The 18,631-nt window shown below is 44.3% G+C and overlaps 1 protein-coding gene across 3 annotated transcripts in view; it reads left to right on the plus strand.

Moving 5' to 3' along the window:
- The window catches only part of LOC116941604 (laminin subunit alpha-1-like), a 132,036-nt gene that overhangs the window by 16,639 nt on the left and 96,766 nt on the right, over window positions 1-18,631 (plus strand). For 2 of the 3 annotated variants that reach the window (XM_032952808.2, XM_032952809.2), the window contains exons 1-3: window positions 8,749-11,609; window positions 15,357-15,527; window positions 16,537-16,649. In XM_032952808.2, the coding sequence (XP_032808699.2) occupies window positions 11,456-11,609; window positions 15,357-15,527; window positions 16,537-16,649 (438 nt within the window). In that variant the 5' untranslated portion in view covers window positions 8,749-11,455. Of the gene's footprint in view, window positions 1-8,748; window positions 11,610-15,356; window positions 15,528-16,536; window positions 16,650-18,631 lie in introns of those variants that run through there. The other variant, XM_032952810.2, reaches the window with a different exon arrangement.

An 18,631-nucleotide genomic window follows, 5' to 3' on the forward strand; every position in this document is an offset into this window, starting at 1 on the left:
TAAACATGCGTTTAGGCGTATTTGACCGCTATACATTTCCACGTGATAAGCCACTTTGTTGATCTATCATTTGTGGCCAGGTCGCTTCTAAAAAAAATGCTATATAGCTCAGTGGACCTTATCTCTAAAAAATATATATATATTTCAAATATGCCATGAGGTAAATGTTTTACCAAATCACTTTTTTTTTAGTTGTCCATAGGAGGTAAAAAGTACATTTTTAAAGCGTTTTTAGTTGTGGCCTGTTGTATTTGGGACATGAGCTAGCCATGAGTACAAAAGCAAGTCTCCATGGTAACCACACCGCCACTGCAAAACCCTACATTCATCTATTCACCGGTCCCTACATGAGCTATAAATGGACTTCATCAACCGTAAATGCTTGGAGGAAGCTTTCTGCATGGGCCTTATTTTGTGAAAGTTTGTTTTTGTTAAAGTTCTCTCTTCATTTATTTATTTTTCAAAGCAAAAACAACTCAATGTCGTCTTCAGTGTGCAGAATTATCCCGTCCTCTGCTTATGAACACAGCAAGGTATCATTCCGTCCACGCTGCCGAGTATAAATGTCAACATGTGAATGATTGTATGGCAGCGGTCATGCATGCCATAGCCAGGATCAGTGATTTCCGGCAGAGTGGGTCATAGTTTAGAGGTGATGTGTTTTTGTGGTTATATGAGTGTGTATGCATGAGTGTGGGTAGCGGTCGTACAACAGTTATCGCGCTGCGCTACTAACCTGGTGACCCAAGTTCGATTCCCGATCATGGTCAACACCAGTGACGATAATCTTTTACTTTTTGTGTTTACTTTGTCCTTCCCCCGCACCTCTGATAAGCACGGTTGGCTACGTACGGTGCGAAAGAAGTTCCACATGCATACATTATCTGAAACGGTCCTGGGCCTCCCCTTGGTCGACTAGGCCTCAAATGAGTACTTGATGTGGTGTGTAAACATCGCCACTCGGGATACAAAGGCGGCCAGATGTGGTTTTAGTAACCCACCCCCTCGTGTACCATGCCAACCTTCATAGGCGCTGCTCGCTAAGAGTACTTGCCCCCAACGTCTATTGAAGCTACACGGGGGGTGTTTGTGTAAGTGTGTGTGTGAGGACCGCGGGGGTCTTTGAGTGTAGGGGTTAATAAATGTGTAACCATAGGATGGAAATTTGAGACGCTGAGAACCACAGGGAATTGACCATTACCAAATTACTGCGTGCAGCTGGCCTCGTTTTGGCTTCAATTAAGTGACTCGTTCTGCATGTGGAAGCTGAGGATTTGAGAACAGGTGCAATACCTGGGATGAGCACAACATCTCAACTTCTGCCACATCATTCTTAAAAATCAACGGCTATCTAAACCGAATAAAACACCTTTGTGTCTATAAGAAGCTGGGGCGCAATTGGATAGTTACCTCTGATCATTAATAAAGAGCTTTAATACTGCATACATGATTACAGATCATTATTTTTGTTTTAGAATTATTGGTACGAACCACAATTCCCATCCCCAGCGGTTTAATCTCGCTGGGGGGGGGGGGGGAGATGGATAATTGTTGCTGATGGTTTTAGAAGTCACATGCCCGTACGCTCTTTAGTGCCATTCCAAGCAGTAGTATAAAGCATGAGCTGCTACCCTTTCATTATCCGAGCCACTGGGTCGTGACGGAATGAGCAGAGAAACTGTACAGGTGCTTGCCTTGCCTGTGATGTCTGAAGCTCTATTGAGGCGGCACACTTTAGGTCGGATGTGAAATGGGCTTAAGTGTGTACGAAAGCTCCGCAGATTTGTACTTTGGATTGAAATCGGTTTCCATTCAGGCTTGTGAACTTCTTTTTGTTGGACGTGTCAGTCGAGGCCTCTCGAGGTGGCTGATCGCGTTAATTCCAAAAGGAATTTTGTTTAAAATCACGGTAATGTTTGAGTCTGTTACACCACACAACTGATTCTATTACTCCCCATTGGTTCAGAGAGGTCTGAGATGTAAACCAGTACGGTGTGTAAGGGTTAAACCTCACTCATTCCATGAAGTGTTAAATACTCTCTTATAGGAACATGTGCCGTTCCGCTGAGCAAATGAATGGTATTTTTAAACCAATTTGTGTCTCGATATATTTCGGTGATCTAAATGGGCTTTAGAAGATATTTCTATAATTCACCATATACACAATGCATGCTTTCAACAACAAAAACACACGATAATTCAAATACCTAGATCTAGATTAAATTTAAAAAAATCTAGATTAAATTCAAATACCATTCTGCACTGACCACGTTGGTCAGTGCAGGTTCATAAAAAAGGGAGGGGTTACAGGTGTAGCGCTCGGCACTGATTCTAGATTTAAAGCTTTCGTTACTGCAAGGATCCATACTCTTTGGTTCTCTTGGGTAAAGTCACGTACTCGGCACTGATGTTACCCGTGGCTAGGAATCAAGCACCGGTTGGCCGGTTCATAGTTCCCTCCTCAAACAACCGTACCGGCGCTCTCCCGTGTAGTCTAGACTTCGTACAACACAATGGAATCGGTCGACCAAAAACATCATTAAATATAGTTTTTACATGTTGATAATGTTTGCAGAACGTTCCCTTGAATGCACCATGAAAATAAGTAAATGTGTGCCGTTCATTGCTCGACAAACTACAGCTGGAAAATATCGGTAGTCCCTATAACATGCTTTGCAGAAGGAAAGCCCATCTGATAGCAGGCGTGCCGCAGAACAAGTGGCTTATTGGTCACAGAATGATGATGATCTGAGAGAATGGGTGAGGATTAGGGCCGTCAATTTGCATCGGGGGCAACTTGCCAGAGCAGGTGCGTTCCAGACAGCCAGGGTTTATAGCTTGAAGAGTCTGGAATGTGTCCCCCTCCTTTTTGAAAATGCTAATGATTGCCCCCTCCTCAATCCTCCACCGCACAGGTGTCTGATAAAAGAACGGTGGAGCACTCGAAGTAATTGCTGATAATTGACATCATACGAGTGCCATATTCAAACGAATTTTTTTTTATTCAGAAGCGGAATTCTAATGGCAATAAATGTATCCATTCTTCAGAGCTGGGATTAGGTGTGTCGACTAGGGTTTACATTGCCCTGAAAGGGGAAGTGATATTCGAGATGACTGTATTGACTTAGGATGTCCAGTAAAGTGCGTTATGTTTTAACAGGCCACTGCGGGAAGTTGGCTTCGTTCAACAATGTTCGGATGAAATGGGATTCAACGGAACACACTCGTCCGGGTCGCGTGACAGGGACGATGCATTTAAATATTTACGTTTTCCAGCAGACCAATCGGCAGAGTAAATGGTGACGAGGAACTGCTTTGGGGGTGGTGCACAGGCACTCGCGCAGACGCTCAATGCAATCGTCAGCATCAGCTTGTAATAAAGACGTGTAACCAAATGCCCGCATGTGTTTGTTGTAGTCAGTGTTATTTTAATTCAATATGCTCGTACAGTACAGCACCTAAATCCTAGCCATCGCAGCGCTTTCTGTCTGTTTAAGCGGGTACACCATAAATGCTCTTGCTTTAAAAAAAACACAATAACAAAGCAAGCAAACAAAACAAAAGCTGTTGGTTAAATCATGCGGGCAAGTCTTTCACGATGTGCACTACACCGTTGTGGTAGCTATTGTGTGACGGATTATTTCGCTCCTGAAAAGACCCAGGAATAAAGAAGTTTCGAATTGAAAGTGCTGGATGACGACAGAAGCTTGTGCTGCTATAGTGGCCGTGTTTTCCAATAATTCTGTTGTAATGAGCATGCGTGTTCGAACCTAAGCATGCTCATTGCAGCAGCATGCTTAGGTCGGAGAGATCATTACGGGGGAAGATGATGGCTCCCAGGCATTAATGTTGCTCTTGGGCTGGTTTGAATTGACGGAGAAGGAGAATCGTAAACATGATTTACGATTTGCTTTTGAACGCTGACGGAGAATAAAATGGGTGATCTTGGGTGTCAGCCATAGCCAAGGACTAAGTTGTCATTATTGTTTGGTGGAGAGTAATGATCCTATCAGCTGATGTAAACAACCATTCCACAGCAAAGCGCAATTACAGTCAATCAGAGTTGATATGCTATCAATTATTACATGTGTTTAATTAAATTTTGCTCAATCTGTTCATGGATTCGGTTCGCTGTTAAAAACGGATCCGGTTTTTATTTCGGCCCGCGAACGGACCGGGGCTTGGAAGTGGCATTTGCATTAAATTATTATTTAATGATCGTCAAGCAAGTGTTTTGACAAATCTCCCAAATGCTTTTACAGATGGTCCTTCTCGCTCACGCGAGCGAAGAGGTGTGCTCACGTGTGATGCGTGTTCTGGCAGGCGCATGTTGCTACCCCTGATGGGTTATCACTGTAACGTTGCCGTCAAAACACAACGCTGGTTGTGGCTGTTCCCACACCAGCTCTTAACAACATCTGATAAATTGCAGAGGTTTCTTTTTTTGTGTGTGTGTGGGGGGTTCTATCTCCTCTTCTTTAAAATGACAATAAGAGCGTATAAACAGAACGGCCCCGTCTCTGTTTGTCACACGGTTGGGTTTATTTATAAACCACCGGAAAAAAAATATATATTGTGAGGCACAGACACTTGATGATAATGCATTGTTCTAAGTTGCAAAATGTTAATGTGCAGCCTTGCAATTGCTTTCTCATGCCACTGCCGTTACCAGGGCGTCCACTCGACGATATAATTTTTGCCCACTCTTCCAGGCTGGCCGAACGTCTCGGGAGATGTGGGAGTACCAACGCTTTACCCTGCCGCATGCGACGCATCAATTGACTGACAGTGGGGTGCGTCCGTCTATGCTGCTGGTTAGACAGAGTCGGGGAGGTTGGTGTGGAGATTAAAAATGTTGCCCGACTGCAACGCCAGGAAATTGATCTAGTGACCTCTGGATTTGCAAGTGCTTGCGTGGATACCGTCATACTACGGCAGCACCCATTCTACATTGTACAAAAAACAAAGCACGCTCATCGACAGTACTGCCTTGAAAGAAAATATATATAATTGGCGACGTTTCGGGCAACGGCCCTTCATAGCACGCAAAACCGAGACGTTAGAGAGAGAGTTAACAAGGGTCGGAGACTGCACTTAACACACCATTGTACAGCATGGCATATTTTTTTTCTGATAACTTAATAGACATTCTCATTTTAATGGTATTAATTTACTTATATTTGCCATTATATGGCGCAATTGCCACAATTAGTTTACTCGGTTGAACCTGGCCCACTCCACACCATCTCCTGAGACAAGATCGCAATGCCATCTTCCTTTCCCCGCGAGAAGAAACAAAGTAGTGAAAGCACAACTTTTTCTCGAGCAGAGGCCTCACACATGACTACGTCATAACGGGATGCTAACCTCAATGAGCACCAATTCACCGCGCTCATCATGCACGGGTGAAACACAGAAAAGCACAACAAAATGACAATTCAAAGAGGAACCCTATAGCACACAAGGGATAATATTGGTCCATTCATTGCATGTTTAGATACGAGTGGTTTTAATCATCTGTGGTTAATCAACTTCCATGGAGAGCACCCGCACACACCCCCCCCACCACCCCACATGGATTCACCAAGCCCTCCCCAATGCTCTCAGCTGCCTCTGGGAACGAAAATAAAGGCTCTGGCTTCCATGTGTTTGGAGTGCAAACATCTCCGTGTGCTCAGCTGGGCCATTTGGATGTGAGTGATTGCATATGAGACAGTGCTGTGGGGTGAGACCTGAGATTTTAAAAGGATAAAGAGGTCCTTTAATGATAATGCCTCAAAACCAAAGGAGGCACGCGTTGCAGAGGATGAACCTGGCGATATGGCATTCGTGCAGTTGCAGTCACTGTTGGGATTTTGTTTTATTTACAAGGAATTTTTTTGTTAAGCCAATCTTTGGTTTTGACTGAGTATATGTTCCAAAAGGAGGTAAATATTGAAAATGAATATGACAAGAGGTTTATGAAAGTAAACTGCAGTATCGATGCTACTGGAAAGTGCACTCCATAGTTTAGTTGGAGTGATCTTGCCGATAACATCTGGTAACCCAGCAGCACTTCATAATTAAGGTTTTTTGGGTTAGATCACATAAATATAAATGTGTCTAGTAACCTACCACCACCCTACACAGCCAGTTAATAAGGTATGTCACGTAAACAAAACGTGCCAATTAGTTACTACTTCAGGCCGCCAGTGTGTGGAGAGTACATTTTTCAACATTTACAATTTGAGAACGATGTTTCGCAATGCTGACTGCTGATGAAACCGATCCACAGTTTTCCCGCTTCGACAAATGCTGATGGATATAATTTTTTTCGAGAAAGCCATTCGATGGAATAAATCAAGATGTTATTTTTACGTGGAGACACAGAACGGAGTTGTGTTCTATGCCTTTGCAGCTGTAGGATCGCACACAGGTGTGCATTTTCTTTTTAGTGTCCAGCGACTGCCCTATGCACTTTTGTATCCCTGTGAAAAAATCTGCAAACGCACCCCTGTGTTATGTGTTGTGTTATGTAATCCCCATCAAAAAGTTGGGTAGCCAGTTCCAAACACTTCAGTGCGTGTCAAAGACCCAGGTCTAGTTAAGTCCGGGAATATTTTTCACTGCCATGTAATGTTCTGGCTTTAAAAAAAGAAACGAAACAAACATTTCACATTCTTGGTTCTTTCGGTAAAGTCACGTAGAAGGGAAACAATAAAATGATGATTGCTTGTGTTGCAGTCGAAACGTCGTGAGAATTTTATTGTTTTATATTTTTATTATTTTATTGTTTCCCTTCTACGTGACTTTACCGAAAGAACCAAGAATATGAATCCCTGCAGTCACGAAAGCTTTAAATCAAAATTTAAACATTTCACAATTGTAAAAAAACAGGTCATGAAGGTGGCGTTCAAATCGGTTTTATCTCCAGACATAATGCCTGGTTAATAACTTATTATGACCAATATGCCCTCCTCCTGTTTTACCATCTTTATATCTTACAGCAATGTCTTGAAACGTATAATTGGGGGAGAACATTTTCTATGAAAAAGAACGGCAAAAACACACAATCTTTCATTCAATGCACAGACAAAAAAAAAACAACACCCAGTGGGGGTATCCACAAGAATAAAAAAAAGAGATTAAATCTGTAACCAGCATTGCCGCTTTTTGCCGGCACGAAACAGTGTGCCTCTGATGTTGGGCAGCGTGGAGTCAACACGAGTTGGGCCCATCGCCAAACAAGATCGTGTCTCCCTCCCCATACTCGTGCTCGGCACGTCGTGTTACACAGACAGGAGGAGGCTCACGCTGCGTGCTCACTGTGTCCCTCTTTGATGATGCTGGCGTGTTTGGGAAAGCCCCCCAGGCTCTCAGCTTTCATCTCACCTCTATCACTTTGCGCCACCAAAGTTTAATTTAGCGTCAAGTGTTTTGCCTTGTTCATCTTTTTTTTGCCATGAAGTATGACTGCGCACGCGTGCCCTCTCTGTGCATATTTTTTTCATTTCTATGTCGGTCTCTAAAGTAAGATCATAAGTAGTTGGAATAGTGGGCTCTGTTTTAACGCTAAAACAATGGCCATTGCGTGCACAATGTAGTGTTTTAAACTTGCTACTTGGCGTGTACTATGCATAGTACACACAACTAAAAAAAAACCTCTTATGGATGATATTGGCCGCGACAGCATACGTGTTAAACTCACAAGGTACAATGTCAGTGGTGTAGTTTTTTGTTGTCATCAATGCCGGCACTCAACTTAAATGTGTTGGTAGGGTTATGGATTTAATCGCTGGATTTCCAAATAGGCAGGCCTGGCCTGCGTGTGATCGAGTGGCAATTTTATTTGTGCACACGGCAGCGTTGGCTCACTCGGCACGTGTCAGTCACTTGAATCTGGGAGCTTATCAGGTTACCTAATAAGGATGCTTATCCTCCTCTCAAAAAATTATCTTCACTTTGTTCTTTGTCCGCGTTCCATTCCATCCAGACACTGACTGTGCTTCCATTTTGAAATGAGACCCATGGAATGGCCACGCTTGCTATAGACTTATCTTCTCCTCCCACAGAAGCTCAACGCAGAACAAAATGTCTCTCGTAATGGGCTGGTCAGCTGGCAATTCAAACTTGTTTTGTGCACTGGTCAGACTGACTGCCATTCTCTGGCTTTTATTCGCAGTGTTTGCCAATGCTGACTGAATGTGACTTGGCGGCTCTTTGTGTAAATTACAGGGCCCTGCTGCCTAGCGACCGGTTCAATGAATAGGGAAGAAGACTTCATCTCAGGAATCCAGAAGACTTGTTTAGAAGGAATAGTGATGGGACAACGGGATTTAACTTCCGTGGTGAGCATCTTTTAGAGGTAGCAATTTGCTGTACATTAGCAAAGTGGGTTTTGTGCAGACTTAATTATAGCCTGGGGCTGATGAAGGTACATTTTAGAAGTGTGTGTCTCTCGCACACAATCCTGGTGGCGTTTGATGAAGGTTGTTGGATAAGCACAAATATATTCAAGCGTCTGTTATAAAAAAAAAACGAATTTGATCTTATTGATGAGTCATAAAAGGTCAAGGAAATACTTGTTATGCAGTTAATATTCATAATGACAATTTACAGCCTTGGATTAAGGCCATACCACAAGATGTCAGTGATGGGAGTTGTTTGATCATATTTTATCACACTGGTCAGTGAAGGTTGATGAGGGGGGTGGTGGGGATGTGGGTAGTTGGGGGGAGCGTGGGTGGGGGAAGTGGAGGGGAATTTCCCAGAATAGTTCAAATACGACCCACCTATGGTGTTGTCAGTGGCCTGGAATTGAACTCCGGTCTCTGGCATTATAGTGCAATGCGTCAACTACTTTTCCGCTTCTCAATCCCTGCAATATGAAGACCTTTTGAATCAATGGCATGTGCCAATATAATTATTCAGGCATAATACATTAGGACGATGACATAATGCCACATTAAGATAGTAGGTCTTCATTTGATCATTTGAACGTACTGCTCTTACGCTGGCGACACTCATTTTACGCCAGATCCGTCGGTGTGAAGGCAATGGCAAAAAGCACACCGACACACTGCCCCTATTCGCCACCAACCTCTCCTCCCTAGCCCGACAAGGACAGCATGCGTACGCACGGGCACACACACGAGCACACGCAAAGAGAGCGGGCGGGGCCTCTTCATAACGGAGTGTGTATCAAGTGTGGTTGACGCTTGGACCCATGCCCCATCTGATTGCCATGCAGCACACAGAGGCTGTGCAGTTCTCTCCATCACTGGGAGACTTATGGCTCGTAATTAAGTTCTTGGCAGCTGAGAATTAGGAATTCGAAGATCCTCTGATTTTTTTGTGTGTATTTGGATGAAACACAATGCTTTAAATTGTGGATTTTCATTGTTCTTTCTAACATGTTTTTTTTACAGGATTATGAGCACACTTTGTTAGTTAAGACAAAGTTGGCTATAATACAGTGTACTATTGATTGATTTCTGTTTAATGGACAAACAATACGGACACAGTACTGTGTATTGAAAGCGCAATATGAGCACGTAACTTTGTCCCAACAACCTCATTTGAATTAATCATGCTACCTGCACAATTCTTGTATTCACGGCGCATTCCACAAACTGCTCTTCTACATTATCATTTTCAAATTGCTATCACTCAAGTATTTGGCCTTTACGATGAGAAAATTGTTCCGCATATATTTTCCAGACAAAGTAATGCACTCTTATAACATTTACAGTGGCAAGCATTGTAACACAACGTGTAAAGTACCACCGACTGAAAGGCCTGCATACAAGAGTAACGCTTAACTCGCTGGACTGGCAATTCACGTGTCGCCGATTCTATCTCCTGACAGACCCATTGAAACAATGGGCAAGTTGATTATATACCTCCCACTACTGCTTGTCCACCCAGCAGTAGGAATGGGTAAGCCGCAGTCGATCAGCAGGTTGGTTACGGTGGGTTCTCCCACCTTTGCCAAGGTGTCTAACCAGCTTAGAATCGTAGGCCAAAGGCCCTCTTCTTGAGAGCTCCCCCAAGTCTCCGGGAGGCCCTTTTGCCAATAGCATCGTAAGCAAGCAGTTTCAGGGCTGCACCTTTAGCTTTCACAGAGAAGTGAAGCCGTCTAAGTTTTGGTTCATGCATATTACTTGTTTTCCATCACGACCCTGCGTATGTGTTTGTCACGCAGTACAAAGGTTACGCCAGATTCGTCACTGCTGGAGGCTAATTTTAAATTGCTCCCTGCTGGCCTTAGAACCCTCCTTGAGGTATTGAAAAGATAGATATAGTATTTAAGAATCGCACGTCTACCTATCACAAACTAACCATACATGAATGAATCCAGGGAACATTTATTAAGGTGTTGTTTTTACGGATCTAATAATATGTCCCTTCCTGATGTAATTATTTGAATTCATGGTCACAATATCATTCACAAATCTTTTTTTTACTAGCGGCCTCTAGCTACTGTAGAAGGTCACGTGAAACTGTTATATACAACATTTATTTTAAAATTCAACAAGAAAGAGTATTAGACCTGCACGTATAATTTAACTTAATTTCGATAACGATCAGTGTTTTTATACGTCCTTATTTTACCCCGATTTTATATTTTTTTGCAACTCACAGTACTTGTAACCACGAGTGATCTGCGCCCCCATTTTTGGCTTTAGCATCACATTCCATGGCAGGTGAATTACTAAAGTGTGCTGATGGTGGGGGATGATATATTCTGTATGGGTTTAGCAAAGTAGAAATGTAAACAGAGCCTGTCCTTTGACTACCCTATGAGTGAAAATATTGACTCAAATGTTTTTATTCTATTGTTAAAATTTCGTCAGTTATAATTAAAGGTGTGACTGTACTATATTTATTTAGACAATATAGCGATTACAGCACTCAAGGAACATTCCACTATGAAGTACCTTCCACGTTAAAATATTTTTTGTGACATTTTTACACATCAAAACTCTTCCCATTCAAAGAAACTTGCCAACAACCATCCACATATCCATCAAACACTGATCTTAAAACTGAAATAAATTAGTGTGTAGTTATATGCGTTGAAAATGTACCGGTCGGATTAACTCTTCCAAGACTGGAATACTGAATAATGTGAATGCAATGGAGATGTAATATACGAGTTTAAGAAAAACTTTACAAGCTAACAACCTTCATGGGGGCATTTTTTAGGTCCTCGTTTCTCAGTGCCAAAAAGTATTATATTGCTTTTGCTGGGTATGTGTGTAATCATGTTTAAGGAGCTTTATCCATCGCCACTGAAACACGGGAGCATCAACTTTGTGGTGAACGCAGTCATGCACATTCGTTTGATGGCACGGTTTTATCGTACTTACTCCAAACTCCCTCACTTCAGCTTGCACAAGTAAAAAGAACCCCCGTGTAGCCTTCGCAGGCTCTTGGAGCAAGTGCTGTCAGTGAGCACCAATCAAGGCTGGGCATGGCACACGAGGGGCACACGACGGGGTGGGAAGCCAACACCATGCCTGGCCACCTTTGTCTCCCCAGCGCTGACGTTTCCACACCAAGGAGAGGCCCTGGACCGATTAAAATAGTCGCCACTGTTTTTGGCCTTGGATGGGAATCGAACTCAGGTGGGCCGCGTCCGTAGTCCAGTGCGTACGTATGTAATGCACCCTGGCTCGCAAACATACACACACATGCAATCGTCTTTAATCCACCACCTCGTTCCGGCAAAATGCAAGAGTTAACTTGCTGCTGAATACCTCCGTGGCTTAAGCAAAGTAGCTTGTCGCCAGGGTATAGCTTTCCCAAATGGATTTCGTTCACAGCAAAGAAGAAGAAGAGAGAGAGAGAGAAAAACCAGAGACCAAAAAACGCACTGGCCAAAGTCCATTCAGCTCCACCCCGTGTTGGCTGGGAAATACCTCGGGTAACAGATTAGGGTTCGGTCTTGTGATCATGCGAGGTTCGTTTGAACGCACGTGGAAGTGAGGTTTTTGGGGGAGCGCTTACGCGTAGCGCACGTTTCACGTTCGGTCCTCGAGCGCGCTGTTGGTGCAACAGGAAGGTGTGGGTGGAGGGGGTGGAGGAGGTGGAGGAGGAGGTGGGGTGTGTTTAGTCACACGCGGCCCTTCACGAACTAACGCTTCGCCAGCAGTCCCGCACTCTCTGCACACATTGCCGATTGTTACGGGCCACAAAGAAAGGTCGCCTCCCCCCCCCCCGATCTCGTAAATATGTCAAACGAGGGGGAGTCTACCAAAAAAAATGATACCGCCACTTTGTGGACGGGGGGGGTAAGAATATTTGCCGGTGCTTTCAAAGCACTGGCAGCCTTTTCGTGCATTTCATCGGTGCAATGTTTGTGGAAAGGTGCTAATGCAATCAAGTCACAATGCGCACGCTGCTGCTGCTGCTGCTCCTGTGAACATTAGCAATGGTTTTGTGTTCTCTGACAGCGTGCAATGCTTCCAGGTAAAGCAGTGTTTGCTGGTTCCAACGTAGAATTGTTATTTGTTTTTTTTCCAGTGGGTTTCGTACTTTCCTTTAACACGTAAACAAATGGAGTCGCCTCCGTGCTCGTGTGTGTAGGGGGGGAGGGGGGGAGGAGCGGTGGTGCAGTGGTTAGCGCACTGCTCAACGAAAGCCGCTCGCGGCGAATACGAGTTGACAATTCCATTATCTGATCCCGTCTTGGATCTCCCCGAGGTCGGCTCGGCCTCAGAAAAAACACCCGGCGTGTAAACATCACAAGACAAAGGCGCGGTGCTGGCCACCCACCCCCTCGTGTGCCATGCCGGCCTTCACAGGTGCTCACTAACAGCACTTTTTCCAAAAGTCTGTTTAGGCTATACGGGGGGTGGGAAACTTTACTGTACGTACAGATGTGCAGAGCTCTTACGTGCTACGGTCGGTGAAAATGGCATGCAGGCGCATTTGCGATGTGTACGTACCCATGTGTGCAGTGTTTCCGAACCGTTGCGGGTCGAGTGCTTAATGCATTCGAAGTGAATTGATGCTACGGGATCAGCGGGGTGTCAGCGCCGTGGATCACGTTTGCACCTCGCAGCGAGCAGGGCACCGGATTCAATTTCCCGACTCGAGCACCATTTCTGTGTCGAGTTTTGTACATTCCCTCCCTGATGCGCTCGGGTCTCCTCAAGAGTTCTCCAATTTCCTCACATCGCTAAGACAACTCGCAATGAAATTGGCGATTGACCGAACATCCTGGCAGAATCTTGCTGGAATAAAAGATGGGAGGTTGTCTGGCCAATCAAGCGGAACAAGAAGCATGCGTGTTCAGTGCAGCCCTGTACGCCTGCGAGGGACTTAGACATTTAAAAAAAAAGACTGACAGAGATAAGATACTGGCACTCGACATGTATTGCTACAGAAGGGTACTGCATCTGAGCTGCACACAAAGAGTGATCGACGTAGAAGTAAGAAAGAGGTTTCACCTGATGCGGGCAGTGATGAGAAATGAACTGGCACCATTTGGACCCACATGTAGGATAAACAAGAGCAGGGAAATGAAAAGTGAGTCCTGAAAAATGGAAGGAGCAGGGTAAGAGAGGAAGACCTCACAGAGAATGTCTTGGCGACAGAAGAGATTTGGTGCCAGAAAGATGTTGCACTTCTTGACCATATTGGCACAAGACGGAGAGGAAACTGGAAACAAAATGACGAAATGTGCAGTGGATACCCACGGGCTATCTGCCCATGAATCGTGGTTATGATGATGATGATGATGATATTACACAAATAACACCGCAGTATATGTGATGGATGTATGTGCAAGCATGTCCATTGTGAGTACATGCAATATGAGTACATACATGCTAAATCGTGCGTATTGATTTCACTAGACACACAACAGTGAAGCGTGCACTTACAAGTAGCTCATGCATAGCTGACAACTGTCAATGTAAACTGCTTATTTTCTGGTGTATATTAAAAATACGTCAATGATGAAATGTCCACATGTGACTCTAACTTACAAATGGTGTCATGAACTTCATGTACTTTGTAACATGTATCAATGTGTGACTGTTTATCTTATTGCTGTTTTACTCTAGGCCCATTGATGTACGATCATGCTGTTACATTGTGTGTGGTTAAAAATGTCATCAGCATGACATGGAAAGCATTCGTTGTGAATGTTCTGTTTTGAGAACGTGGTGTCGTCCATTTTCCGTTGAACAATTTAATTTGTTGAATAGTTAATTGTCTTTAACGTTATATAGTGAGGAATAACGTTAATCTCGGCAAATTATTCCATTGAGCTTATATTTCCCTGTTTAGGTGAGTTTTTCCATTTCGTTGATTCACTTGACATATGCGGCCGTCCCAATGATGCCCCCCCCCCATACATAGCCGCAGCTGGGTACAGCGTGGGAACAAATCCCTGGGGGACTTAATGAATTGCTCACTCATTGTGCCTGACCTTTGTATCTGGAAGGCACTGAGGGACATCATGAACTCGCTGAGAATCGTTTCTCTACTTCTGCAACTGATTCATGGCACCTCCGATTGGCACCTCCCCATTGGCACCTCTCGATTGGCACCTCTCGATTGGCACCTCCGATTAGTACCTCCGATTGGCACCTCCAGATTGGCACCTTCCGATTGGCGCGGTTAGCCAACCGCGGTTGGCCAACCGCGCCAATCGGAGGTGCGGGGACAGGACGACAAACTAAACACAAAAATAAATTCTAAACAAATGAGTTTTCAATCGAGACTGAAAAGTGCATAGCTTCAGAGGCTTCCTCATAATCTGACAAAAGAGCATTCCAGACGGCCAGAGAAGCGCATCTGAAAGCGGGCAATACGCTAACTAATTTTTTCGATGGCTAGCCAAAAGCCGCTGAAATTGGTACTCATGTTTGTTCCTTTCGCATTACGTTGTTTTTTTTTTTAGATTAGCTACACGGAGTACAATAAAACTATACAGAAACAATCTACATTCCTACTTTTTGCAAATGTTAAAATTGCTCGACGCGCCTCAGTCCACAGCAACTCCTAAATCCCACGGTGGCTAATATTCTGACATATGCACTACACCGTACTTGCAAAGAAAGCTGCAAGTTGTGTTAATTTGTGTGTGTGCGTCATGAATGGCAAGTCTAAGTAAATCTCTTTTAATCTCAAATATTGTTACATTGTGCTCAGCTACCATGGTACCAGAACTCAACATTTCCTGAGATCTGGTCCTTGTACCCTAACATGTTCCCCATAATGCTCTGCCAAATATAGACCTCTTCCAATCATGCATATTTTTAAGTATTGAAGTGAATATCGTACTGAAGTCGAACTTGTATTTATCTTTGTTGCTCTGTCTCTCTTTCTCCACGTTTCCATCTGGCCGTGCGTGCTCTCAGGCCTCTTCCCGGCCATCCTGAACTTGGCCTCCAATGCCAAGATCCATGCCAATGCCACGTGTGGTGAGAACAGCGCCGAGATTTTTTGCAAGCTGGTGGAGCACGTGCCAGGCCGGCCCAACCGCAACTCGCAGTGCCGCGTCTGCAACTTAAACAGCCACATCCCTGACGGTGGGTTCACCAATTGCTCATCGTTAAACACACAAGTCGTCCACGTATGTTGCGTGCATATATGGTGTGCAACGTCCTGCATCTCACATATCCGCCCTGACGCATTCGCAGCTTACACCCGGTGGTGTAAAACTGTTATTTTCTATAGATGTTCACTTAGTTCTGCATGTCTTTTATATACAGATTTACGACATACCGAATCCATTTAAATGTACTCTGCTATTGTTTAGTTTTTTAGTTTATTGTAATCAACATCAGTTTGAAACAGGTAACCAGGAGATGGTACTACAGAAAATAAGGCTTGAATATGTCTGCGGAGTTTTGGAGTGTTACCCCTGGTATATGTGGGTTTTCTCTCGGTTTACTCCCAAATGGCAAATCGAGTTTTTAGTTTCGAGGTTATTTTGATTTGTTAGCTCGGCTATCTTACAAGGGAGATCAGTGGTCCCCCTTGAGCAAGAGGCACCAGAAAGTTCAGCACAGGTACAAGTAAGCTCTGCATCTTGGTCTCATAGGGGAATAAAGAGGGGGAGTGAATGGAGGGAACTAAGCTGTAGATGGGCAGCAGGGGGGTTCCAGAAGCATCGAGCAGCAACGCCAAACCTCCCAATACAGGACTCCAGAAGAAAAATAGTTTTGAGATGGATCTAGGCTTTACTGGGAATATACAAAAACAAATATTTCATGTTATTACCAGGGCAAAGAATTGCATACGGTATCATGCTCATGCGAGCAAAAATGATATTTAATCATAAATTGATCTCAGCCCATGGTGAATTTTATATATACAGTAAGTGCCGCTTTAAGTCATATACAGCATGACATGTTAAAAGGTACATTGCCTTCCTCTTCTGTGAAAAGAACAAAGCAGAGCCAGATAATGCCATGTCTATTGATGTCCCGAACTATACGCGTAGTGTTTAAGCCTTTCTGCATGGCGCACAGACAGGAAACCGCCACGCTGCATCGTGGTCACAATTTGTTTCGCGTGTTTTTATTCTGACCGCAGAGCGCCACCCCATTACAAACGCAAATGACGGCACCAACGGCTGGTGGCAAAGCCCGAGCATACAGAATGGCAGAAAGTTTCACTGGGTCACCATCACGCTGGACCTGCAGCAGGTGAGACATCGATCATTACTGCCACGTAGGTGGGGGGGGGGTTCGTTCTCTTCTTCTCTTCTTCCTCCCGTGGGTGCACCGCAACAGCTTCCCGATGTGACGTGCGGCTCGTGCCACTTGTTGTTCGGCGTTGTGTCCGTTCACACGTGGAGCGAGACGCCGGGCGCTGTGGCGGACTTGCCGCGGCACTCCCCAAAACGCACCGGAGAGAGTTGTGTGAGCATCAAGGGTGCCTACATCTGTCATGGGTCGGAGCCAGATTACGGTTTGCCGGGCAGTTGAGAGGGCAGCCAATGAGTGATGTTGAAAATGTTTCATCTGCTGTTTATAATCGGAAGTAACAGCATTCAGTGAAACTATTGAGACATTAACAAATTGGCCATGCACGTGTTTCATGGATTGATTGATTGACTTTATTTGTTTACGTGGGTGAGAAATATTCAGCCTTAAGCTGTTTTACAAGAATGACTTGCGGAGGATTTTGATTTGGAGCGCAGCAGAGTTGAGCCTGGTATCGGTACTTGCATTGGCGACTGCCTGTGAATAGCAGGTGTTGAAGGTTTGGGCTGTGAGAGGTGGCTCTGAAATGTCAGAAACAGAAATGGATTCTTGAAACTCTCTGCGCATAGCTTTTAGTGGTATACCCTTGTAATGGTTGGTTTTTATCCGGGCACGTGCCCAACACTCGTTTTTGGAATTGGCCAAGCATTCCAAAGGGCAACCCACCTGTGACAAGTAACTTATATGATTATTGTAAACAAATGTATAGATTACTTTTCTCATTTTTCCAGCCTATGTGTAATATTGTGGTTACCTATTAAGCTCTCGTCTGTTTTATGGATTTGGTTAAGGTGTTACTCACAGCAGTCCTGGTCTCAATTCCACACGGGATCAGCAAAGGGGGACCATCTTAAGAGTGTTTCTCGGCCATCAGGGACTGGAGCTTCATCTTTAGGTATTAATTGCAATGCTTTAGGGTTTGACCGAGTGAACCGTGTGGCTTCAGTCGTATATTTTAGAAGATTAATGCAGAGATTGACTTTTCTCCAATGTCACACTTAATGAGAGTCACGCGCGTGCTTTAACTACCATGAATCCATTAAAGTTCACTCATTTTATCATTCACCTTCAGTTTTTTTTCAATTTCCTCAGCAGTATGTGAGCAATAACTGCATACCAAGCTTCACTCCTCCTCCCTCCCCCACTACCATACAATCTCACTGATCAGGGAGTTATCCACTAGCGTAGCGGAGAACTACGGGCCAGTTTCGCATAGATGCAGGAATCGTGTGATATTTAGAGGCGATGATGGCACGCAGCATGCCTGCTGTTAAAGATAAAGAATTGCTAACATGGTGGAAACAAATCGGCAAGCTTCACGGATAGGCGGTTCACAATTTGTTCCTGATACACTTAGTATTTAGTCGGGAAGGCCTCGCCGAGCCTCGTGACTTTTTGTTCAGGTGCATCTTGCCAAGTGTTGCAGCATCTATTATTGCAAACAAGTAATTTTAGGGTAATTGATCACATTCAGAAAATGTGGACCTTGATGCTGGCACACAATTATTGCACGTATTTTGTTAATGGTTAACTAGCAATCCACACATTTTGGATGTTGCTGCCCATCCATCTCTCCCAGTTTGCCAGCCAGAAAAAAATGTACTCTTATATAAAGCCCTGTCTCTCTCCACCGGTATCTTGCCTTCTCTGTACTGTATATCACAATTTATCTCGATTTATCGTTTTTTCTTTGTATCTGGTACTCAATTCCTCTGCCCCCTCGCCTCCCTCCACTTGCCTCTCCTTATCTATGTGTCCGTTTCCACCTCTCACCTCTCACCCTCCATCATCCGCACTCTCCCTTTCCCAGCTCAATCTCTCTTGCCTCCCCCTAATCCTCCCTCCCACTGATTATTATTGTCGCTTTCCCTCTGCTCTCCTCTTTCCATTTTGCTCTCTCTATTTCCTCTCCATTGCAAGCC

This window comes from Petromyzon marinus, chromosome 12, assembly GCF_048934315.1.
Source record: "Petromyzon marinus isolate PM22_M1 ecotype Great Lakes invasive population chromosome 12, UKy_Petmar_22M1.pri1.0, whole genome shotgun sequence".
Taxonomy (NCBI): domain Eukaryota; kingdom Metazoa; phylum Chordata; class Hyperoartia; order Petromyzontiformes; family Petromyzontidae; genus Petromyzon; species Petromyzon marinus.